General features: G+C 41.7%; 1 protein-coding gene across 2 annotated transcripts; it reads left to right on the top strand.

Annotated features, from left to right (window-relative positions):
- Window positions 1–664: 664 nt before the first annotated feature.
- Window positions 665–22,618, top strand: PLAC8L1 (PLAC8 like 1). Of its 2 annotated transcripts, none has more exons than XM_015083163.3 (4): window positions 665–3,559; window positions 8,528–8,661; window positions 21,078–21,214; window positions 22,409–22,618. In XM_015083163.3, exons 1-4 carry the CDS (start codon window positions 3,435–3,437, stop codon window positions 22,487–22,489), a joined length of 477 nt encoding a protein of 158 aa, XP_014938649.1. In that variant the 5' UTR covers window positions 665–3,434; the 3' UTR covers window positions 22,490–22,618. The 2 variants fall into 2 exon arrangements, with proteins under 2 accessions (XP_014938649.1, XP_014938648.1); XM_015083162.3 differs by having other exon boundaries at window positions 668–3,559; window positions 22,349–22,616.
- The last annotated feature ends 3,175 nt before the right edge of the window (window positions 22,619–25,793 follow it).

Raw genomic sequence — 25,793 nt, 5'->3', positions numbered from 1 at the left:
CTGAGAGCAATGAGAAGAAAACTGGAAACAGGTGAGTAAACTGGGCCGTATTATAAAGATTTTCAGATTCCAGGATGAAATTTGAAGCTGATTTATCTGGAGAATTACTGCCACTTTTTGATGTGTGGATGAGGTGATAAGTGTCTTCTTTAGTTTGTGGTCGTTTTGTCCATCTCTTTTCACCGTGAAAAATTCATTCATTTAGTTGTTGTAATGATTATTTAGGAGACATCTATGTGCCTGGCTCTGGTAGGGTCTCATTGTTAGCTGATACTTCGTCACATTGTTTTCTCTCCTTGATATATTTGGACATAACTTCACATCAGGGGTGCCTGGGTGGCTCAGTCAGTTAAACGTCCAACTCTTGATTTTGGCTCAGGCCATGATCTCACGGTTCTGAGATAGAGCCCGTGTCAACATGGAGGCTGCTTGGGATTGTCTCTCTCCCAGCTCTCCCCTCTCTCTCTACCCTTCCCCTGTTCTCTCCTTCTCTCAAAATAAATTAAAAAAAGGAAAAAAAAAAAAAGACTCAGAGGCCACCTAAGACTTGCAGCATCAATTAAGTTTTCTAATTGCCCACTATTAGGCTTACAGCTCGATTGGTTATAAGGTGGGAACCCCTTCTTTAACTTCCAAAAAAAACAAACAAACAAACCAAAAAAACAACAGGCTAGGACGTGATCCTTGCTCCTAAGCGCTTAAGGAATGTACTGCATTTTCACTTTGGAGGAGCAGGTGGTATTTGTTCTTCTGTCCCTCATCCTCCTTATCCTGGGTCCTGTTTAGAGCTGTCCCGTGCAGTAGTTGAGCTACTAACCACGTGTGTCTAGAGTACTTGGAAGGTTGCTGGTCTGAACTGAGGTGTGCTGTAAAAGTGTAGAACATGCTTTCCATTTTACAGACTTAGTATGACAAAGAGAATATAAAATGTCTCTGTAATAATTTCCTTTGATATCAATTACATGCTGAGACTATGCTTTGGGTAAATTGTGTTAAAAATACATTAAGGGACGCCTGGGTGGCTTAGTCAGTTAAGCGTCCGACTCTGGGTTTCAGCTCAGGTCATGATCTTGCAGTTGGTGAGATCAAGCTCCAGGTAGGGCTCTGCACTGACAGCATGGAACCTATTTGGGATTCTGTCTCCCTCTCTCTGCCCCTCCCCTGCTCGTGCTGTCTCTCTCTAAATAAATAAACTTAAAAATACATTGAAATTAATTTCATATTTTTTGTTTTTACTTTTTTAAAAACATGGCTACTAAGAAATGTAAAATTGCCTATGTGGCTTGCATTATATTTCTGTTGGAGAGTGTGGTCTAGTAACTTGATGAAATTTAGGGTAAACATTACATCATATTGCATCATATCAAGTGGTACATAGGATGAGCTTGTTCCACTCTTAGTAATACTAAATTTGGTATTTTTCCAAACTTTCCATTATAAAGACACATTTTGATAACTTTCAGAACTTTCCATTTTAAAGGTATATATATTTTAAATCACTTCCAGAATTTTTGTTGTAATGATACTAAAAAAAAAAAATAGCAACACTCAGAACTTTCCATTTTAAAGATGGATTTTGAGTATTTCTGGAACTCTCCAGTGTTAAGATATGTTATTTTCTTTTGCAATTAGAAATCTGTGGAGTGATATTTTGGCACCTTGGGAACATCCTGCTTCCATTCTTTTTTACCTAGTGGTTTTAGTACCCCTTGAAGATCCTTTCCTGAATAAGTTATGTTAGAAGCTGTTCAAAATGGTGTTTTTTTAAATGCTATTATTTCTTTTTCACAAACAGTTGTCATTCTTCTGTAAAGAACACTCCTTTTTCTTTTTTTCATTTTATTTTTTGGTGAACCAGTTATGTGGCATGTGGATTAGTCACTTCATATAATCAATGTTTGATTAGAAAAGTTAGGTACAAGTGAAATTTTTCTTTAATATAATTTATTGTCAAATTGGCTTACATACAACACCCAGTGCTCATCCCAACAGGTGCCCTCCTCAATGCCCATCACCCACGTTCCTGTCTTCCCCAGGCCCCATCCACCCTCAGTTTGTTCTCTGTATTTAAGAGTCTCTTATGGTTTGCCTCCCTCCCTCTCTGTAACTTTTTTTCCGCCTTCCCCTTCTCCCCTGGTCTACTGTTAAGTTTCTCAAGATCCACAGATGAGTGAAAACATATGGTATCTGTCTTCCTCTGACTGACTTATTTCACTTAGCATAACACCCTCCAGTTCCATCCATATTGCTACAAATGGCATGATTTCATTCTTTCTCATTGCAGGCACATGTACCCCAATGTTTATAGCAGCACTTTCAACTGTAGCCAAATTATGGAAAGAGCCTAAATGTCCATCAACTGATGAATGGACAAGTGAAATTTTAAAATACGGAATCAGGGGCACCTGGGTGGCTCAGTTGGTTAAACATCTGAGTTCGGCTCAGGCCATGATCTCACAGCTTGTGGGTTCGAGTCCCGTGTCGGGCTCCGTGCTGACAGCTCGGAGCCTGGAGCCTGCTTCAGATTCTGTGTCCCCCTCTCTCTCTGCCCTGCTCATGCTCTGTCTCTCTGTTTCTCAAAAATAAATAAACATTAAAAATTTTTTTTAAATATATAATATGGAATCAGCTTACATGTACAATGGTTGTTCACTGTTTAAAGGAACCTTATTGTAAGTCTTTTTTCACAAAGCTAGTAATCACCCATTAATTTCTGCTATCCTTACAAACTTTAATTTTCATGTATAACACATTCATTCAACAAATTATTGAATGCTTATTATGTTGCAGACACTGTGTTAAGCATTTAGAGTGGAGTGGTTAGCAGAAGAAGCATGGCTGTCCTTCGTGGAGGACGCATCCTTCCAGATCAGGAGACAGAGTTGCCCAGAACTCAGTGAGTGAAGGCGAGTAGGAAGCTGTCTCTGCAGCATCTTGATTCGGGAGGTGTTATATAAGCTTTGCCTCACAACCCTGCTTAACAAATGCTTTGAAATTCAGAACCTGCAACAGTCATTCTCCATGGGTTTGATGAGAAGGGTATATAGCAGAGCTGGCAATTCCCTCCTGTTGTCTTTCTAATGTAACGCTGAACTATGATTGTAGACCTTTTCCCTCAACTGCACTTTTTTCTAATTTTCTTTTCTCTCTGGACATTTCCCCAGCATTGCTGGGGTCCACACCTCCATAAGGCATGTCTCAGAGGCTTACTTCGGAGACTCTTAAATACCCTGAACGTGGACATGTCCAGTTAGATGTGTACCTGTCTTTAAAGAAATAAGATGTCTGTTGTTACAGTGCTATGACCTCAGGTTCCAGAATATCAGTGCAACATTCTTTAGAAGGGATGTTTCACTTTGGATTAAGTCTACGTTTGGAATCAGCCTATTGTCAAGGGGAGAAGGTTAATCCCGGTGACAGGAAAACACCCCACTATGAACTGGTTTGGAAATTACTTCTCTAGATTTCCTGAGGATGTTTCCTTACTCAACATACACTCACCTCTGTTGCTTTCACTCAGATCATCTGAAGATGAGCAACATTTTGTTTCCAGCACGAGGTAGAGAGTTTGGTGATACCCTTTTCTTCCAGGTTTTTCTCTTTGGGTAACATGTCAAATCTCTCTCTCTCTCAATCTCTTTAACAATCAGTCTCTTCTTATAAGGACCCAGAGAGAAGAAAACTGGGCTTGAGAAGAAAGTAGTTGCTATCCTTTTCTATGGGTACTTGAAAAGGGACAACTGATGAGTTCCTTCGGGCCGTGCTTGGCTAGTGAAAAGAGAAGGGCTGGCTTGGGTGAAAGAGTGTCTCTTTACCCTTAAGTTACAATGTCGAACCCTGACCAAGTGAAACTTTATTTCTGGTGGCTGCTAGTAATTTCTACCCTTTTGACATAAAAACTCGAGGGCTTTGGCTTCAGTTAAATTTGAAGTAATCAAGGAGGCCTGAATGGAAGGTGGAATGAAACCTTAGAATTGCAAGTTTCATCAAGGGAGAGAGAGAGTGACAGGAAACCCCCCTCAGGCAGAAGCACCAGGCAAGTGGGGCCATGGCCTGGGGAATGCGCTCTGCTTCGAGAAGAGGAGAAGGACAGAGTGAGGTCAGAAAGGGGGAAGGGTGTGCACTTTCAGTAGGAGCAGAGAACTGGAATGACTTGAGTCAGTGTCCTGCCTCCCACCAGATGAAGCCTCCCTCTGCTTCTGTCTCTTAGGGTGACCTCACTGCTTGGTTCTCCTGGGACTGTCCTGAGGTTCGCACTGGAAGTTCTCCATCCTGGGAAAACTGGGATGATGGGTCACCGTGGCTGACGTTTTAGGTATTTGGGCAGCACACATGACACCTGGGAAACTGCCCCAGTTCTCTTCCCTCTGTTCTTTGTTTCTCAGAAAAGGGTACAGAATGCCCTCGGCTAAGTGCAGGATCACTAAGTGACAATAACAACAACCGCCATCAACTGTATGTCTACTATGTGCCCAGTGCCTGATCTTGTTTCATCCTCCAGGCAACTGGGGAGGTGAGATGTTTTTAATCCAGTTTTATGGAAGAGAGGCCAGAGCTGAGGGCTCTGACAGGGTGTGTTTTCCGAGGTCAAACAACTAGAAAGCAGCTGAGCCACATTTGAATTTTAGGGTGCCTGGGTCTAAAACCTGTCCTCTTCCACTAAATAAAGAACTTGCTCAATTTGATGGCAAATGGACCGCTGCTCTGATTTAGCAAAGCTCTGTGACCATCGGCCTCATCTTCTGTTTCCAAACTCTTTCCTGTTCTTAATGGTAGTCGAAGATTCCCCGGGATATGCGGGGAGTTCAGAGATGTGCAGGAAGCTACAGTAGGTGCTTTAGTCTGATACTTGTAGCAGCCCCTGATTAATTATTCAGTTTTTAAAGGACCTACTAAGTGCCTGGCACATAGAAGGTGCTCAGTGAAGGGAAGCTATGCTTGTTGTTTTAATTATGACACATGAGCTATAATCTTGAGCTGCAACTTTTTAGTGAATGCATATCAATTCAAACATTTTAATATTAAAATCACCAAGGATTCAGGGTATTAAGACACTCAGTAATACACTTGCTGAATTCAGAATTAGGCAAACACACAAAAAACAACTTTTTTTTCCCCCACCACGGAGAAGGTGCTTGCTCTCTTTGCTGTTTGATTTGGAATAGAGGACAGCCTTCCTTGCCATCATAAAAGCTGTTACACACAGAATGCTGAGATGGAAGCAGAAATTGTTTTCTAGGGCTGAAAGCTGTAAATGGTTCGTTTCAGGGAAAAATCTAATCCAGAGGCTCAGGCCTATGAAATTCCTTTACTAATATCAGAGATAATTGGAAGCTCCCAGTATAAGGACAGAAGCCCCAAGTTGTGAGCGTCACATTGAGAGATAAATGCCTTGGCCTGTATAGAGGGATGCGGGGAGCTCTTAGGCCAGTCTCTGCTTTTATTTCCTCTTTCAACACCTGAGAGTTGTACATTTGCTAGAGAAGGAAACACAGTTAAGATCACATGATTTATAACTAGATTTGAGGAGGACTCAAAGAGACATGGGCATTCAGTTTGGTCTGGTTCAACAAATAACCAACCACATGGCCCTTAGGTGTCAAGGTCGTGTGCTGGATTCTGGGCTTATATGGAGAAGCAGGATGTCCCTGCTGACCCCAAGGAGCTCACACGGAGACGGAGGAAGTAATAATAAATTAATTATAAAGGTGGTTTCCTCGGGGCCAATTTGAAATCTTCATGGTTGTCTTAATCTGCTTGGGCTTCCATATCACAATACCGTAGACTGGGTGGTCTAGTGGACAGAGATGCATTTTCTCACAGTTCTGGAGGCAGGAAGTCCAAGGGTAAGGTGCCAGCAAGCTCAGCTTCTGGGGAGGGCTCTCTACCTGGCTTGTATCCTTCTCACTGGGTACTAACGTGGGCTCTTGACATGGCACTTCTATCTGACTAGGATCCTACCCCTATTCTTCACTGAACCTTAATTACCTCCTAAAAGCCTTCTCCAAACAGTCACACTGGGGCTAGGGCTTCAACATAGGACTTTGGGGGAACACAGTTCATATACCACAGGCCCTAACCCACATCATTAAAATGTTTTAAAATGTAACTCATACCATAGGTTATATCCACATCCACATTTTTTTTTTTTTTTGCTGTCCAGTAAGTGAAAGGATTTTTATAATTACTTCTGAAATTATTCGGCTAGCAGTAATTAATTCATTTTATGATTGGCACTTGTTTCTTAGTAATCATTCATACTTGGGATTTTCTGCAAAATGAGAATTCTAAATTGTTTCTCAGTGTAATGAAATATTTGTGGGTTTGTAAATTTGACGGTTAATGAGATCGGCATAATGCTAGATTTTTGTGTTTAGTTGAGCATTAGCTAATTTTGCGGTCTGTCTTATAGTTTTTATATTGTGGAGCCACTATTTTTTTCCAGGTCTCAAATACTTTTGCAGGCTCTTGGAAAGTGTGTTAGCCTCTAAGCATTGCCTGTAAATACCTAAGGGATAAAGGGGCTTCTAGCCAGGGAACTCCTGACCTTAAGCTCTCTTCCAGGCTCTCATGCCTCTCCCAGCTCATGTCTCACGGGCCCTGAAGGCTGACTCTGTTCCAACCGTCCTCTTCCCCTCCAGCCTACCTCCTATTCATTGTTCCTTGCCATCTCTGTTACGTTGACATCACCACCCACCTAGTGGGAGACTCAGAGGTTCCCGAGGTCATCATCAGTGATCTCCATATCCACCTGTATCAGGTTTCAGAATGGTGTCAGGAAGACTGCATAGCTATTGCCTGGCAACTCTGTTATGAGTACTGATTTCTGTACCTCATGTCTGGAGACCTGTGCTGTTGGCTTGGGGCAAGACTTGGGCATTTGTGTTTTTAGCAAGCTCAAAAGCACACCAGATTTCGGAAGGTGTGGACGTGGGTAGCGTTGGTGGAATGAAACAGAGATATAGATCTTAACAAGAACAGTGCACCCCCGTTGCATTTATTGCCCCAGTTTAGAGATTCTCAGAGGGCCCTTCTGCTGTTTCCAAGATGCCCTGAGGGTGTTGCCTTAAGGGTCCCCAGGAATGTTCCACTCTGGCCTCCAGGCTCTAGGTCCCAGGTGCTGAGCGTTGGTGACTAGTACCGCAACAACAACAGCTGTTACGGGAAGAAATTCTGCTGTCTCTTGTTTATTTTGTCTCAAGGATGAGGCAGGCTCTTTAATTCTTCACAGCACACCAGAGACAGGTACAAACTGTTAATGAGGCTTGCCAAAAGGGAAGCACAATCTAGAATAATTACCACCATGTACAGGCTCCCTCCTCTCCATCTGCCCCTTCCATAAGGCTAGGTACAACTTAGCCTTCACTGTGGGGCTTGCCCCAGGTATCCCCATGGTAGGAGCTCAGGTCAAACTGTCTCCAGAAAGAGAAAGACGTTTTTCCACCTCACTTTTAAAGCCCATCCCCACCTGTTGGGATGAGCACTGGGTGTTGTATGGAAACCAATTTGACAATAAATTTCATATTAAAAAAAAAATAAAGCCCATCCCCTGGGCCCATATTTCCTACTTCAGAATGATAGAGTAGAATATCTATTCCCTTCAGTGAAAACGAACCCAAATTGTATTTTGTGGGCCCAGTAGGACAATCTTACAGTACTTTGATATCAAGACATCTTCTTTTTATTTTATTAAAATTGTTTTTAAGTTTATTTATATATTTTGAGAGAGAGAGCAAGCCGGGGAGGGACAGAGAGAGAGGGAGGGAGAGAATCCCAGCCAGGCTCCGTGCTGTCGGCATAGAACCGCATGTGGGGCTTGAACTCACGAACCTGAGTTGAACCTGATCAGACTTGAGCTGAAATCAAGAGTCAGACACTTAACCGACTGAGCCACCCAGGTGCCCCTCAAGACGTCTTCTGAAGTCTTGGTTGTTCACTTAAATGATACTGCATGTTCAACTTCCATAGCCTAGTCCCGATTTCCATGTCTGATTCCTTATTAATCTCTTCAACAAAGGCTCAAAACCCTTGGGGTGTATGTAACCTCACTCAGGTCACCTTGTTACATACTCTCTGGGCATAGCAAACTAATTATATGTCCTTCATTTGACATAATAACCCTATGAGGTCATTTTTCCTTATCTCATATTTGGACAAACAGAAACAGGTTAAGCGACTTCACCAAGGTCACTTTTCCTGGAAGTGGCATGCTGGGATTTGAACTGAAGCCTCTTGGTTCCAAACTGTGAATTTAGCTATTAGGAAACACTGAGGAAATAGGCTGGGCATTAAGGTGGAGTGACAGGATCTGGAATAATCATGCCATTAACAGAGATAGGGCACAGTCAGTGGAGAAGGAGTGATGAAGTAGGAGGGGAGTACATGGTGAGGAGCTTGGGCTATGAAGTAAGAACCACTTGGCGTACTTGGGTCCCTTTCTCCTCTTTATCACTCTGTCTTGGCTTAATGGTTATCCTTCTGAACCATTATCTTTGTTTTCAAGTTAATCACCATTTTGACTCTCCAGGAGCCATGCACCAGCCCAGGCCGTGACGAAGCAGCCTGTCTGGGGAGATACCGGCAGGACCACAATCATGATTGTCCAGACAGGTGGAGACTGGAGCACTGGCCTCTTCAGTGTCTGCAGGGACAAGAGAATTTGTATGTTTTTCCTGTTCATTTTGAGTTCTCCTTTACTATTTTCTTTCCCCAGGCATCAGATGGGTGCAAAAGCTACGTCAGGCACAAGGACAGAAATATAATGTTTTTAGAATAACTGGACTGATCTTCTAGTGACTCATATGCACTTATTGGCAGGAAAAATCCTGCTTTTCAGGGATGGGAATGCTTTTATAGAGTCAGTGGTGACTTCAGAGATTTTTTTTAAATGGCAAAATTCACTGTTGGCAAAGATGCCTTAGTGGGCCCCCCCATCTGCTGCTGGTGGGAGTTTAAATTGGTATATAACCTTCCTGCCGGATGGCTTAGCAATACATATAAAAAGAACCTTAAGTGTTACATAGTGTTTGACCCAGTAATTACATTTTTAGGCGTTTAGTCTAAGGAAATAAATCCACGTGCAAAGATTTAGCAACATTAAATTTTGCGGCATTGGATATCACAGCAACAGTCTGGAACAACCTAAAATATTTGATGGGGGCATGCATACAAGGAATTATTATACAGCCATGAAAAGTCATGTCGTAGAATAACATTTAATGGGATGAAAGATGTCTTGGTATTTTTTAAGTTTAAGAAGCAGACTATAAAGCCAAGCATGATAGATACCATTTGTGGAAGGGTGGGGGCCATACTTGAAAAATGCCAGGCGGGATACAAATACAAAAGTTTATGACATGTCTCCAGATGGTAGGCTAATGAATCATTTTTATTTCCTTTTTTTTGCTTATCCCTTACTAGTATTTCTATGAGAATGTGTGGTACTCTTATAAGAACAAGAATAATCACAAAAGAAGCCCCCTTTGTTGACTGAAATATTTTCATATGCTTGTTCAGCTATAAAGATGTACTAATAACACTGTCCACCAGCTATGTGATTTTCCTCTGGGAATGAAAGTTCAAAGCACATTAATTTCATTTTTATCTTAGGACATTCTGATGTGTCTCTGGTACCACACATCAGCATTCCCTTCCAGGTCCTACCTTTGCCCTAGGGAGCAACTCGGTCACAGGGTCTTTCTTGTATATGTTGGGGTGAGGTGTGTGGGGGGGTCCCTTTGTTGGATAAGCATTAGCTACTAATGTTGAAAATCCAACAGACCCTGGATCTAATATTTTGGAAGAATATGGCTTTCCGTGCCCATTGCAGTTTTCTGAGAAGGTCTGAATTTGTTTCTAAAGCCTCACAGAGTTGATCAATCAGGAATTGATCTCAGCTGTTTCGTGGTCCACATCCCTATTCAGCCGAGAGTCTTGCTGAGACCAAAGCTCTCCCACCATGTTTTGGTGCTCTGGTCATCCAGCCTTGAGCCCTTCACCGTCTGCCTGGGCCTCACAGAGCAAAGACTGCCCAGTACAAAACCTTGCCCTCCATCCTGTTCCTTTGTCCATCTGACCCAGAGCTCAGCAGGCTTCTTCCTGCCTCTGCTATCTGTGTGGACTTCTGACCAGATAATGATGGCAGCCATTCTCTGATTCTCTCAGCATTCTTCTTTGTTCTCTTCCAGATACTATGACTTTGGCTGTCCCCCAGTACTGAGGTACAGAGAAGACAGAATAGCCATGTGGAGACATAGCATTGAATTGGGAAGTAGACCATTTTCCTTTCCTAGCTTGTAGGTGGTAGTTGGGGGGACCACCAGTGCATTTTCTAGTAGGACAAAGCCTCAAATATACTGTAGTGGTGAGGAGAACATGATTATATGAGATAGACCTTGCCAGATAGAGATCTTGACTCTGCCTCTTACCGGCTATTTGGCCTTGAACAAATTCTCTGGAATTTGCCACCTCTAAAGTGAGGATAATAAAGGTGCATACCTCAGGGGTTGTTGTTAAGATTAAAACATAATGTCTGGAACTTATAAACACTGCCTTGGAACTTAACTGAATCAGAGTTTTTTGGGTCGCGTGCTATCGTTGAATAGTCCTTTCAAAATTCTTGTCTACCTACAGCTTCTGAATGTGACCTTATTTGGAAATAGGGTCTCTGCAATGTAGTCTAGTTAAAAAGAGGTTATAGTTGATTAGGGTGGAACCTAATCCAATGGCTGATGTTCTCATAAGAAGCAGGAAATTTGGACACAAACACTCAGAAGAGAAAGCCAGGGGAAGAACAGAGGCAGAGATTGGGATAATGCATTCCCAAGCCAAAGAATGCCAAAGATTGCTACCATCACCAAAAGCTTGGAGAGAGGCATGGACCAGACTCTTCCTCCTGGAGGAGGAACTTCTGGAAAGAATTAATCCTGCTAACACCTTGATTTCATACTTCCAGCCTCCAGAATTCTCCAGTGAGAATAGTTAAAAAAATTTTTTTTTAATGTTTATTTATTTTTGAAGGAGAGAGACAGAGCATGAGCAGGGGAGAGGCAGAGAGAGAGGGTGACACAGAATCTGAAGCAGGCTCCAGCCTCCGAGCTGTCAGCACAGAGCCCGACATGGAGCTTGAACTCATGGACCACGAGATCACGACCTGAGCCAAAGTCAGACGATTAACCGACTGAGCCACCCAGGCACCTGGAGAATAATTTCTTTTTAAAATGTTTATTTAAATTCCAGTGAGTTAACATACAGTGTAATATTAGTTTCATGTGTATCATATAGTGATCTAACAATTCCATACATCACCCAGTGCTCATCACAAGTGCATTCCTTAATCCCCATCACCTAGTTTACTCATCCCCCCACTCACTCACCCCTTCTCTAGTAACCATCAGCTTATGAGAGAATAATTTCTATCTCTTAAAGAGGCCCCGTTTGTGGTATTTTGTGATGGCAGTGCTAGGAAACTAATACACAAACATTGGACTTCATTAGAAGGCTTTGGGTAGCTCACAACATAAAAAAATCAACTAAAAACTAAGCTCAGAACAGACAACCTGCATTATCAGGAGCTAGCCGACTGTCTGGTTAATTCCAAACATTTTGATCCCTTTGAGAATAAAAGGGATAAAAATTTCCTGTCTGAGAATTGATGGATCAGATGGAGTGGAATTTGCCGGGCTTAGGTCATTTGGAAGGGCAGTCCCATCAGTATTGCCCACAGTAATGAAGGGATAATTTCCCGAAATTATTGTCGGGGTACTGTTAACAGGAAATGCCCAACAAATACCCAATGAACTTAGTGAATCTAAGGTATTAATATTATCGTTCCTGTAAATTGTTACTATTCTCTGCCATTTTGGGAGCAAAGAGTAGAGTCAGGAGACTTCAACTGGCTGCTGCACCATGATTTGTACTCAATCCCAAGAGCACCTAAAAAGTTGGCTAAAGCAATGACTATCCTCACCATCCCCTCTGCCTTAAATGTTGCTTCACTGCTTAGCTCTGTTCTCCATGCTCATTAATGTTCCAACCAACTGCACTAGATCTCCTGAGGAGTCCTAGCCTGTTCGTTTGAGAGCCCATTCTGGGGGCAAGGTGAGAAGGGAGAAAATGCGGAGAAATAGAATATTCTTTACATTTTGGCATGATCCGTGGAGAAGAGGCCCGGGATATACAGTACAAGGTGCTCTTGAATGTTCTATGTTCCAATTGTTATAACCTGGATGGGCCTCCATTTTATGACTGCGCAGTGTGTCTCTAATCTGACTGTCTCAGAAGAAAACTTAAAGATAATATCACTTTCCACCCTCGTTCACTGCACTGTGATTCCCAGGACATGGGTGGAGTAAGAGGGCTATGCATCCTGGGTTTCTTTTCTTCGTTGTGAAAAAGGGCTACTTTATTCACAGAATTCTGATTCGAGCAAACCACTGTGAAAATAGTTAACAAACTTGGGAACAAAAAGGAGAGCTGCTTTCCATGACCTTGTCCATGCCAGATTCCCATCCTGGGACAGTTTTCCATTGAATTTTGAGAATTATTGCTACAATTTGTCCTCCATTAGACAAAGGGTACATTATGAACAGCAATGATTTCCATTTCTTTTTGACATTTTGCTTCTTCATTTTATTGCAATTATTATTATTTTTTTTAAATGGCCTCTCTCTCCCCACCTTGGTGCTTTTATGTGAATTCCCAATGCGCTGCGATTGGCAAATGGGTGCTTCTGTGTTCTTGAAGATGGGGTTTCTGAAAGCTCAGCTGTGAAGATAAAGTTGAGGGGAAATGCATGGCTGCTAAATGGCATTGTGAGTAGAAGGTGAGGTGTCCCAGCATTGGGAATGTTTGTGATGTTGCCCCAGAGAAGGTTTATATAGAAGGTGTAATCAACATTGGTTTGTCATTCAACCCCTGTTTACTGAGCTCCTACCTGTGTGCAGACAGATGGTGGGTGTTACAGACGTAATAGTGAATAAGACGGAGATGGTTTTGCAGATAGACAATAAGCACGTAAATCAATAAACAAAAGCATGGCAGTTGTGATAAGTGCCATGAAGGAAATAAATAGGGTGCTGTGGAAGGAATCCATAGCGGAGTGGGGTCAAGGATGGCCTCTTTGAGGAACTGACTTAAGCTGATTCCTGAAAGATGGGAAGAAAGCAGCTACTCAGGCAACCTCCCTGTGGAGGGCACCATAAGCACTAGGGGGTAAAGAACTTGGTGCGACTGGTAACCATCAGATGCCCAAGATGGGGAGAATGAAGAGGGCCAGGATTTTTGTGCCCTAGAAGAGGAAAAGGCATTGAAAAGCCTTCAGCCTGGGATTTGTGTCCCTGAACTGTATCTTGGGTAAACCATAGACTCCCTGAAGGCAGGGACCACTGTTGTCTCGCTTACCACTCCGGTGCCCAGCAGAGCACCTGGCCCACAGGAGGCACGAAGAACTATTTCCCAGACATTCCATCAATGAATGAACCTTAACCTGTATTCTCAGTTTTTTCTTTCTTGCCCTTCATTGAAAGAATAATAAATCCTCTGAGTTGGAAGGGCTGTTGGAGTCAGCTGGTCTGGCCCCTCACCTGCTTGGTTAAATCTCCTCTGCATTATGCCTGGCGAGAAGAACCTGACAAGTTTGGCTTTCTGAACATTTCCAGGAAGGAGGGCTTCTCTCCTTTGGAGCCAACTCAGTGCCTTGAAGGAAAAAAAGAAAAGAAAGGAAAAAAAAAAAGAGAAGATTTTGAATAGGTTTGCCTGCACATGATGCAAAATTCAAAAGTACCTACGCCTTTGATATATTTGCCATTTGTCCACCCAGTTTCCACCAGAGGCACCTGCTCTTACTTGAGGCCAGGTAGAGTCTATATGCTTGTAAAGATATAAAATAGTTTTAAATGAAAATACATTAATCTTTTTGTTATAAAGCTATCATGTAATCATCATAAAAAAGGAAAACACACAAGGCTTATAAATGAAAAAAGCAGGATCCTGTAATCCCGGCTGTCAGAGATAATCATTGTCAATATTTTGGTATGTGTCCTTCCAGAAGTTTTGCTGAATGTGTCTGTGTATAATTTCCACAAATAGTAGAATTGTAAACACACACCGTTCTGCACCTTTGTTTTCAATTTAACGGTATATCCAGGGTATCAGACCATATCGGCACTTCTGGAGCTAATATTTTAAATTGCTGCATAGATTCCCTTGTATGAATGTACCATGATTTATTTATCCAGAAATCCCCATTGGTGCACCTTCATGGGGCCTCCAGACTTTTTGCTATTCACACCAATGCTCCATGAATGTCTTCGTACAGATGTCACTTTTGCATGTGTGTGAGTTTACCTGTTGGATAATTGCTGAGGAATAAACCTGCTGGCCAAATAGTATGTTCCATTTTAAATCTTGATAGTTGCTGCCAACTGAGTCTCCATTTGGAAGTTGTACTAATGTACACTCCCGCCCACATTGTATGAGTGTGCCCCATTTCTTTTTTGAGCATCTCTTAGTGGTAGATGGTTCTGACTTTTTGTAATAATTGATCTGAGCTATTGCTTCGCTGCAGCTTCCTCCCACCTTCCCTACCTTTGCTCTCTGGGGCTCCGCACTCCGGTTTTGTGTAGGCTTTTTCTTTTTATCTTGCCTCCACTGTGAGTTAGGAGGATGAATAATGAACCACATTTCGTGCATGAGGGTGGAGCCCATTTAGGAGGACAAGCCAGGAACATTTAAGCTGTGGGTGCTTACATAACTACCAGGCCTCTGGGTGTAACATAAGAAGAAGAGGCCAAATTTATGGTTCAAATCCCCTTTTGAGCCTGAGCTCCTTTAAACAATACATATATATAAAACAATACATTTTTACATATATGTATATACACAACACGTGAGTGTGTTCACCTTATAAAAAAAATGGAACATTACAGAACAGGAAACTATGTCTCCTCTTTTTTATTAAATCAGTTTGGAGGGTTTCCTTCCAGATATTTTTCTCTATTTATATATGTATCCATGAGTAGTATATACTATTGTTTTGTAACTCTTTAAACAAAGCATCAATAGTATTACGCTGTACATATCATAATGAACTTTGATTTTTAAAATTTTTATTTTATTTTTATTTATTTTTGAGACAGAGACAGAGTGTGAGTGGGGGAGGGACAGAGAGAGAGGGAGACACAGAATCCGAGGAGGCTCCAGGCTCTGAGGTGTCAGCACAGAGCCTGATGCAGGGCTTGAACCCATGAACTGTGAGATCATGACCTGGGCCAAAGTCGGCTCAACCGACTAAGCCATCCAGGTACCCCCACTTTTATTTTTCTTAACTCAAAATATGTCTTAGAGATTTAACTCTGTTGGTTCTGAATCTTCCACTGAACTCTTAATTATTCCATAGTAGGATTTATACCATCATGGCCTATTTACACTCTCATCTATTAGTGCACATTTAAGTTTTAAATTTCAAGCTGCAGATGATGCTGCAGTGGACATCCCTGTGTTCCCTCTTTGTGTGCACGTGTAAACATTACTCTAGGGTAGATACCCCTAAGTAGAATTACAAGATCCTAGAGTGCTTAAAATTTTACTAGATTCACCCAATTGCCTTCCAAAGTGATTGTGCCCATTCCTGCTTCCAGTGGGTCCCTGTTCTCTATGGTTCTCAGCAATTTACAAATTTAGAAACATTTGGCATGCTTATGGGTTTCCAATCTGTCTTAACATGCATTTCATTGATTACTACCAAAAATGAGTAGCTTTTCGTGTCTTGTTATTGGCTGTTTGTGTCTCCTCTTTGGTGAAATACTTGCTCATTTTCTGTGCCCATTTTCTTCCTTCCTTTCTCCCTTCCTTTCTCTTTCTTTCTTTCTTTCTTTCTTTCTTTCTTTCTTTCTTTCTTTCTTTCTTTCTTTCTTTCTTTCTCTTCTTCTTCTTCTTCTTCTTCTTCTTCTTCTTCTTCTTCTTCTTCTTCTTCTTCTTCTTTGTTTAGTTCTTTATCTATTGATGGGTAGGAGTTCTTTGCATGTTCTGGATACTCACCCTTGGCCTGTGATGTATGTTGCAAAATTTTCTCCTACAGACTCTATGGGACAGGGTTCCATCTTCCCACCTCAAGGTGTGAGCCAAGAGTGTGTGTCCTGCTCACTCCATCACATTGGAGCAGTAACATCTGACAAAAAGGAACTTTCCTAAAGTTGCATGGTGTAAGAGTGTTGCACAGGAATAAATACAAAGTAGTGGTAGTAAGGGTGCTGTCTTGGAGCAACAAGCACTGTGGCAAACTATGTACACAAAACATGAGGATATGTGGTGTTATGTGTAGTGGTTAAAACTTTGGGGCCAGACTGCCTGAGTTCAAATCAGGCCTGTGCTCTTTCCCTTTTTTTTTTTTAAGTTTACTTATTTATTTTGACAGAGAGAGGGAGGGAGAGAGCATGGGCAAGGAATGAGTATAGAGAGAGGAAGAGAGTGAATCCTAAGCAGGTTCTGTGCTGACAGCACGGAGCCCAGTGCGGGGCTCAATCTCACGAACTGTGAGATCATGACCCCATGATATCATGACCTGAGCAAAATCCAGAGCTGGATGCTTAACAGACTGTACCACCCAGGTACCCCTGTCTATTCCTAATAAATGTATGGACTTGGGTGAATTACTTTTTTTTTCTTTTCAAATTTTTATTTAAATTCTAGTTAGTTAACATACAGTGCAATATTGGTTTCAGGAGTAGAGTTCAGTGATTCATCACTTACAACACCCAGTGCTCATCCCAACAAGTGCCTTCTTTAATGCCCATCAGCCATCTAGCCCCTCCCTCACCCACCTCCTTCCATCAACCCTAGTTTGTCCTCTATCATTAGGAGTCTCTTATGGTAATTTGTTTCTTAAATTCCACATATGAGTGAAATCATATGGTATTTGTCTTTCCCTGACTAAATTATTTTGCTTAGCATAATACACTCTAGCTCCATCCACATTGTTGCAAATGGCAAGATTTCATTCTTTTTGATGGCCAAATACTATTCCATTGTGTGTGTGTGTGTGTGTGTGTGTGTGTGTGTGTGTGTGTGTGTATGTATGTGTGTATATAAACCACATCTTCTTTATCAATTCATAAGCTGATGGAAATTTGGGTTCTTTCCATACTTTGGCCATTGTTGATAATGCTGCCATAAACATTGGGATGCATGTACCCCTTTGAATCTGTACTTTTCTATCCTTTGGGTAAATACATAGGAGTGCAATTGCTGCGTTATAAGGTAGTTCTATTTTAAACTTGATGAGGAAGCTCCACACGGTTCTCCAGAGTGACTGCACTAGTGTACCTTCCCACCAACTGTGCAACAGGTCTCCCCTCTCTCTGCATCTTTGCCAACACCTGTTGTTTCTTGTCTTGTTAATTTTAGCCATCTGACAGGTGTGAGGTGGTATCTCATCATGGTTTTGATTTGTATTTCCCTGATGATGGGTGATGTTGAACATCTTTTTATGTGTCTATTAGCCATCTGGATGTCTTCTTTGGAAGAGTGTCTGTTCATGTCCTCTTCTTCACTGCCCATTTCTTCACTGGATTATTTGTTTTTTTGGGTGTTGAGTTTCCTAAGTTCTTTATAGATTTTGGGTACTAACCCTGTATCAGCTATATCATTTGCAAATATCTTCTCCCATCCCGTAGGCTACTTTTTAGTTTTGTTAATTGTTTCCTTTGCTGTGCAGAAACTTTTTATCTTGACTAAGTCCCAATAGTTCATTTTTACTTTTGGTTCCCTTGCCTCTGGCAACATGTCTAGTAAGAAGTTGCTCCGGCTGATGTCAAAGAGGTTGCTGCCTGTGTTCTCCTCTAGGATTTTGATGGTTTTCTGTCTCACATTTAGGTCTTTCATCCATTTTGAATTTATTTTTAAATATGGTGTAAGACGGTGGTTCAGTTTCATTCTTCTGCATGTTGCTGTCCGGTTTTCCCAACACCATTTGTCGAAGAGACTGTCTTTTTCCCATTGGACATTCTTTCCTGCTTTGTTGAAGATGAATTGATCCTATATAGCTATGAGTCCATTTCTGGGTTTTCTATTCTGTTCTACTAATCTATGTGTTGGTTTTTGTGCCCGTACCATACTGTCTTGATGACTACAGCTTTGTAATATAGCTTGAAGTCTAGAATCATCATGTATCCAGTTTTACTTTTCTTTTTCAGGATTGCTTCAGCTATCTAGGGTCTTTTGTGGTTCCATACAAATTTTAGGATTGTTTGGTCTAGCTCTGTGAAAAGTGCTGGTGGTATTTTGATAGAGATTGCATTGAATGTGTAGATGGCTTTGGTAGTATACATATTTTAACAGCGTTTGTTCTTCCAATCCATGAGCATGGGATGTTTTTCCATTTCTTTATGTCCTCTTCATGTTCTTTCATAAGTGTTTATAGTTTTCAGAGTACATATCTTTCATCTCTTTGGCTAGGTTTATTCCTAGGCATCTTACGGTTTTTGGTGCAATTGTAAATGGGATCTATTCCTTGATTTATCTTTCTGCTGCTTCATTATTGGTGTATAGAAATGCAACTGATTTCTATATGTCGATTTTTATATCCTGTGACTTTGCTGAATTCACATATTAGTTCGAGCAATTTTTTGGTGAAGTCTTTCAGGTGTTCTACATACAGTAATATATCATCTGCAAATAGTGAAAGTGTCACTTCTTCCTTGCCAATTTAGATGCCTTTTATTTCTTTTGGTTTGATTGCTGAGGCTAAGACTTCCAGTATGATGTTAAATAGTAATAGTGAGAGTGGACATCCCTGTCTTGTTCCTGACCACAGGGGAAAGGCTCTCAGTTTTTCCCCACTGAGGATGATATTAGCTGTGGGTCTTTCATATATAGCCTTTATGATGTTGACGTATGCTCTATCTTTCCTTACTTTGCTGAGGGTTTTTATCAAGAATGGATGCTGTATTTTGTCAAATGCTTTTTCTGCATCTATTGACAGGATTATATGGTTCTAATCCTTTCTTTTATTAATGTGGTATATAATATTGATTGATTTGTGAATATTAAATCGCTTGGGTGAATTACTTAAGTCCTCTTGCCATCAGTTTGCTTATCCATTAAAATGGATATAATAAGAGTATCTATATTATAGGATTATTGTGAGTATTAAGTGAGTTAATGAATGCAAAGTATTTTTAGCAAGGTGTGGCACATGGTGAGGTCTAATATTAGCTATTACATAATAAGAATTTGACTTTCATATTGTTTTTGATCATATCTGTCTTGTGTACTGAGGTAATTGGATGTGTGTTTTGTTGTGTTGCCTTCAGCATCGAGTACTGCACCCTAATGAACACTTAGACAACATGGTTATATGATGGAAAGGATTAAAAATAAAAATAACAGCATGTATTTTTTAAAAAGACATGATAGTCGCAAAGATAAGGTATAGGAATTCCAATGGAGAAAAGAGCTTCTTTACAATATATTTACTGAGGGTGGTGGGCATTTCTCTTTTCCAATTAAAGTGGTACAGCTTGGGCAATTGTGTAAACACAATTTATTATTCACTTAGTTTGCCAGCTTTATAATTATACAATGTTGATTAATTTTTTATTTGCAGGCATTTACACTATTTCATAATCCATGCATAAAATGAGATTTGATTGATTTTTTTTTAATGTGTCATTGATTTCCAAGTCTCCTAATTCAGGGTTGCATACAATGTGACTACTGTGAACTCACAGTAAGTTTACTGGGCCATCTGTCCTCTGGGCTGTTCATGCCAGGGGTCAGTGCTCAGTGGGGCCCTCTGATTTTTTTAAAAAAATTATTTATTTATTTTGAGAGAGAGAGAGAGAGAGAAGAGCATGCAGATGTGTGAGCTGTGGTGGAACAGAGAGACAGGGAGAGAATTCCAAGCAGGCTCCATGATGTCACCATAGAGCCTGATGCAGGTCTCGAATCCACATGATCTGGTCATGATCAGATCACGATCTGAGCTGAAACCAAGAGTCAGATACTTAACGGACTGAGCCACCCAGGTGCTCCTGTGCATTTTCTTGTGTATAAATTATGTCTGAATAACATTTATTACATACATGCTTTAAAGGTTATGACTAGCTTTTTGGTATTTAATTGTTTGTTATTATTACTGCTATTTTTTGCTGTTTCATAGTCCTAATTATTTGTATTCTTCAAGGTCGTCCTCTTTTGTGATGCTGGATGACTTAACATCTTAACTGTGTATCTGGGATTCTTAACCTGCAGTTTGTTGATAGCTTTCAGTGGATCCTTGGACCCCACAAAACTGAATGCACAATTTTGCATGTCTGGGTATCCTTCTTTTCCCTTGAGGAGTGACTTCACAGTTATCATCATATTCTTAAAAGGGTTTGTGACCCAAAACATATTTAAAACAGAACCTCTGCGTTAGATGTTTCATGCAGAATATGTAGGAAACAGTATCAGGAGTTAAAGATCAGTGGCTGAATAAATGAGAGACTGTTTCCAGTTGATGCTAAAGGAACCAAGCCTCTAATAGTTTACAGATTAAAACTGGCAGATGTCGGTGGCTCCATGAAGCTAGCAAAAATTAGAGTAACCTTCTGGCCTGAGAAATAGAATACAGTCCTGATGAGAACAGCAGACAGAATCCATGCAGCATAAAAGATCTTTCAATCACATTGACAGAAAAAGATGCCTGTTATTCAAAAGTATCGTATACTGGGTCTATTTTAAATATTGAAAATAGATAGATGAACATAATAGAAGCAACAGCTACAATTCAACTGTAAAAAATTATTTAATGCTTTTCTCTTGACAGGAAAAAACAATTACCATCGTGAACGCTAACAGAATTGTATCAGGTTCAGCTTTGCCAGTGTTTAACAAAAGAAGACAATTTTGATGTGGCTCAGTTATGGCAATTTTCATACACTGAGTTTTGACAATTGGTTATTCATTCTCAGTCCCTGATTGCAGGGAGGCAGTGTAGCATTAAATTGATGGCACGGGGTTGTAAATGCTCTTTGAGATGTGGAGTTGCTCTGAGCACATCTGAGAACCTTGGTTTTCTTTTATGTGGTTATTGACAGGTTTCTGTGGTCTGTTTTGTCCAATGTGCCTCGAGTGTGACATCGCCAGGCATCACGGAGAGTGCCTTTGTTGGCCATTGTTACCTGGGTCCACCTTTGCACTGAGAGTTGGCACCAGAGAGAGACATAAAATACGGGTAAGTGTGTTTGAAAGTATATGTGAACTTGGATCTCTAGAAGAACCTGGATGTCTTTCAAACCTGCGAGTTTCAAAAAAAAAAAAAAAAAAAAAGGTCTGGATGAGGATGCTTAAAAACACCACACTTAGTGGAAGACTTTGGGAAAGAAAGGGAAGAAATTTCTGATTTCATTCATTACGAGGATGTATGTTAACCAAAATGCCACATTATGAAGGGTACTTCAAGTGGCACCTATTATAATGCTGATTACCAGTCACTGGGCAACTTCTGTTTCTCTTTCTCTTACTGCATCAAGAGAAGATGATGGGTAGAATAGCACCAAATTTGGAGGATATACTTGGGATGGTCTGACTTCAAATGAAGACTATGTGGCATATGCAGAATTCGCTTTGGGGGTTCCTGGGGGATGCTTCAGAGTCCATCAATTTCCAGGGCAGCTGAGACTGAGGCACAGTGAGAGACTGAGCCCAGACAGATCAGACCTACCAAGATGTGGACAGTTAAAGATAAAAAAGACATCTCCTTATATATTCATATGGAATGATCCCTAGAATATATTTTGAAGTGAAAAAAAAAGTACAAGGCACAGAAGTACGCAACTATTTACATAAAAGGACTCTATATATACTTGTGTAGACACTGAATTTATGTTGGAAGTGCATATAAAAACCTGCCAACAAAAGTTACCCCCAGGCAAGTTCACTGGGTGGCTGGGGACAGCTGTGGAGGAGGATGTTCTTTTTACTTCCTGTGCCTTCTTACTGTGAGAATTTTGAACCATATGTACTTATTACCCACCCCAAAGAAATAAATAATTATACATATTAAGTCCTAACAGAAAAAAAAATGACATGGAAAGAGAAGTCAGTGGCTTCCAGTATGAAGTCTATATCAGAAGCCCTAAGTAAGGACCGGTCTCTGAAGTGCAAGGATGGATACGCGGTTGAGCTGCTTGGCACTTGGGTATCCTGGTGGGTCAGTGTCCCTGGGCATGGATTTAGGGTATTGACTTGGTGGATCTTGGAAGCCATGGGTGGGCTAGGCCTTCAGGAAATATCGTAGAGGCCCCCGGGTATAATGGTCATGAGTCTGTGTGGTTGGGCCACAACGGAGACCTGGGTCTCGCCCTAGGGCACACTGTGTGAGGACTGGCTGGCAGTGCACTGCTGTTGGCCCTTTTCCATCTGTCAGGTGGCCCGGGAACTCAAGATGAGGGCCTCCCAACTCTACGAAATCTGTGCAGCTCCGTCAACCAAGGACAACTTTATCTGACAGAGCCAGAAAACTCTTCCTCCTCACCACCGCCCCCACCCCCGCCCTCCTCTCAAACCCCTCTTAGAAGAGAGAGTTCTTTTCACTGAAATAATATGAAAATAAAGGATTTCTCCCCTACTGTCTTTCCTGTTGTTCTCTCTTTACACGCACCTCTGGGGAAGTCTCTTTGTCATTTGTCTGGATTTGCTCTTCCAGCCTCGCCACATAAGGCAACTTCCAGAGGTGAGTCTGTGCCTTCCACACCCGCCTGGAGTTTGAGAAGGTGGCATTTCCCCCTGGTCTTCCTTCTACCATCCTTTCACGGGAAGTTTTCTTTTGCTCACCCCCTGTTCCCAGAGCGCCAGCAGGGGGGCAGGAGATGGTTAATCTTAGCACCTGGACTGGACGTTGTCACTAAAGCAGAGAAGCATTGTCTCTCCCTTGTCCTGACCCCTTCAGTCCCCACGGTGCAAAGGAGACCGTCTCAGGTTGCTGCTGCTCTTGAACGCCTCCCCACCACCGGCAGATCTTCGGCCTCAGGCTTGAAGTTTTAGGTGGGCAACTGAATTGTGTCTGCCCCATCCGCACCCCCCCCCCCAAAAAAAAGACGTGTTTGATTTTACTCATATGTGATATTTGAGAAACTCAATAGATAATCATAGAAAAGGGAAGGAAAAATAAGGTAAAAACAGAGGGAGGCAAACCATAAGAGACTCTTAAATACAGAAGAATAAACTGAAGGTTGCTGGAGGGGAGGTGGATGAGGAGATGGGCTAAATGGGTGATGGGCATTAAGGAGGACACTTGTTGGGACAGGCACTGGGTGTTCTATGTAAGTGATGAACGACTAAATTCTCCTGAAATCATTATTAATATACCTATATGTTAACTCGCTTGGATTAAAAAAAAAAAAAAAAGATCTGTTGAAGTCCTAATTCCTGGGATCTGTGAATGAAACCTTATTTGGAAATAGGGTCTTGGAGATGTAATTAAGTTGACGTCATTAGGGTGGGCCCTACTCCAGTATGACTGCTGTCCTCACAAGAAGAGGAGGAGACACGCAAACATAGATGCACAGAGGGAAGCTTCTGCAGAGCTGAAGGCGGTGGAAGAGATTGAAGAGATGCGGCCACAACCATGGAGCGCTGTGGGCGACGGGCAGCGAGAAGAAGCAAGACAGGATCCTCCCCTAGAGCCCCCTGCCCAAACCTTGATTTTGGACTTCTAGCCTCCACAACCTGGACAGAGCGAGTTTCAGTTGTTCTGAGCTACCCTGTTTGTGGCCCAGGGAAGCTGCCACACCAGCTGTCTGCCACATGAATGGCACACTCCTGCTTCTGTTATGGCAGCAGCATGGAACAGGGCTGGGAAGTCCAGGTTCTGAAGCCCAGACTACCTCCTGCATTTGCTGATTGTGGCACGATGGGCGCAATGTCCGCGCCTCAGTGGTAAAATGGTAATGCTGACCTCACAAGGCTGTGAGGATTCTAACAAGTCAAGACTCTTAGCGTGGTGCCTGGCAAGGCGCAAGGACTCCGTAAACATAAGCGGTTACACCTGTTTAGATGCAACTTCAGATTCACAGCAAATTATGCTGGTTTTCCATTTACAGTTGAGATCTACAATTATCTTTTCAATTAAATTTTAGATTAAAATTGAATCCATTAAAATAATATTAAGTAAATAATAATCTGGATGGTTGGTGGATGTGGCAAACATTTTGAAGGTGGTAAGGCACATTTTATTGACTACTTGTGTATGTTCAGAGTGCTCTACACGTTTTAAGGCATTTAAACCATACGTCCCTCAAGAAGATGCTATTGTAGCTCCATTCTCCAGAAAAGGAAGCTGAGCCACAGAGAGGTTAAGTGACTTGCCCAAGGCCACATAGCTGCTAGGTGACTGGCAGTTTAGGTTCTTGAGGCTGTGCTCTTGACCTCTGCATTCTGACTCGAGCAGAGATGGTTTCTGGCCAAGAGGCCTTCCTGGGCCCACGTGGTTGTACAAACTGGAAGTTTGCTCTACAGAGATGAGCTGGCCTGGCAAGCACTGAGAGGTCGCGGGGGCCATCCCCACCCATCCTAAGCAGTGGCCGTCTGACAAAGTGATACCTTCCTCTCCTCTCAGCCCTCCCTTTTGGATGTCCAGAGCAGCTGCCAGGAACCAATGCCCTTTGGGAAAATTAAATGCTCAATGTTGACGTTTAATCTGTGATAAAATGCTCCCCCTCCAAGCCAGCTACTGAAAGAACCAGACCTGAGGGACGACTAAACCGGTTTTATTGTTCCATGCTAAAACACACATCGGGCTTCACAAGCTTACAGCTGGGAACAATATGCATCTCTGATGACGGAGATTGGGGAATGTCCCCACTTTGGCATATGATGGGCCTCTCCCTGCGTGGAGAGCAGACGGCAGTGCAGGCCCTGGTTTCTGGTGTGGATCTCCTGTGTCAGTGGGAGATGCAAACGGACCTGTCCAGCAAGGGGACCTCTGTTGCCTTTGCTTCTTCTCCTCAGTCTGGCTGATAAAGAGTAAACTCAGCAATTCACTAGAGCCACAAACCCAAACAAAACTCTGAGCTCTGAAAGTCATTGAATCTACCACCGAATCACAGAACAGAAAGCAGAATTAATATGTGGACAGTTCTTTGGAAACTGATGGTGGAGAGTCGTCCTGAAGCAAGGCAGCTTAGGGCCCTGTCTTCCGGTTTCCTCCGGAACATGTCATGTCCAAGAAAAAAGGACTTAACAAAAATATGTGCTTCCTTCCCAGGAGAAAAGTTAACCAACACCCAATATTTAAGTGAGAGACAATAACTTTGGTTTTAAACTTCCCATTTCCTCAGACTTGCAAAAAGCTACCAGTGGTATAAATCTGAGGTTTTCCCAACAGTGAAGGCATGTTCTAGGTATTTTTCATCTCACTAGAAAATTCCTTTTGGTTTTCCAAGATGCAAAGTGTGGAACAGATCTCTGATGACTCTGTATGGGCAAACAACACCAACACACAAGCAATAGACATTTCAAAGTAATCCATACGGATTATTATAAATTACAGAACTAGAAAACACATGAAACCCCACCAAACTTGTTGCCTTTACAGTGGAATATACTAAGGAAATAAGCTGCCAGCATTGGAGCTTTCTATTTTTTGGAACAAAGATATGAAACTTTGGAAGTTTAAGTGTCTACTGCTCCATAAAATAATTTTTTATAAGATTATGTATTTTATATATCTAAGATTTATTTACACAATAGCCCATAATAGCTAAGATATTACACCTTATTTTATAAACATCATTCACATACGTATTACCACA

Source organism: Acinonyx jubatus, chromosome A1, assembly GCF_027475565.1.
Source record: "Acinonyx jubatus isolate Ajub_Pintada_27869175 chromosome A1, VMU_Ajub_asm_v1.0, whole genome shotgun sequence".
In the NCBI taxonomy this organism is placed as follows: domain Eukaryota; kingdom Metazoa; phylum Chordata; class Mammalia; order Carnivora; family Felidae; genus Acinonyx; species Acinonyx jubatus.
This window is presented reverse-complemented; position numbering and strand designations above follow the sequence as displayed.

Bases quoted from the DNA above. Each gene is read 5' to 3' on its own strand.
- PLAC8L1 (XM_015083162.3), top strand. From the start codon at position 3,435: ATGAACTGGTTTGGAAATTACTTCTCTAGATTTCCTGAGGATGTTTCC. The intron at 3,560-8,527 runs GTAGAGAGTTTG...TTGACTCTCCAG, and splicing joins CATTTTGTTTCCAGCACGAG to GAGCCATGCACCAGCCCAGG. The intron at 8,662-21,077 runs GTATGTTTTTCC...GGTTATTGACAG, and splicing joins CTGCAGGGACAAGAGAATTT to GTTTCTGTGGTCTGTTTTGT.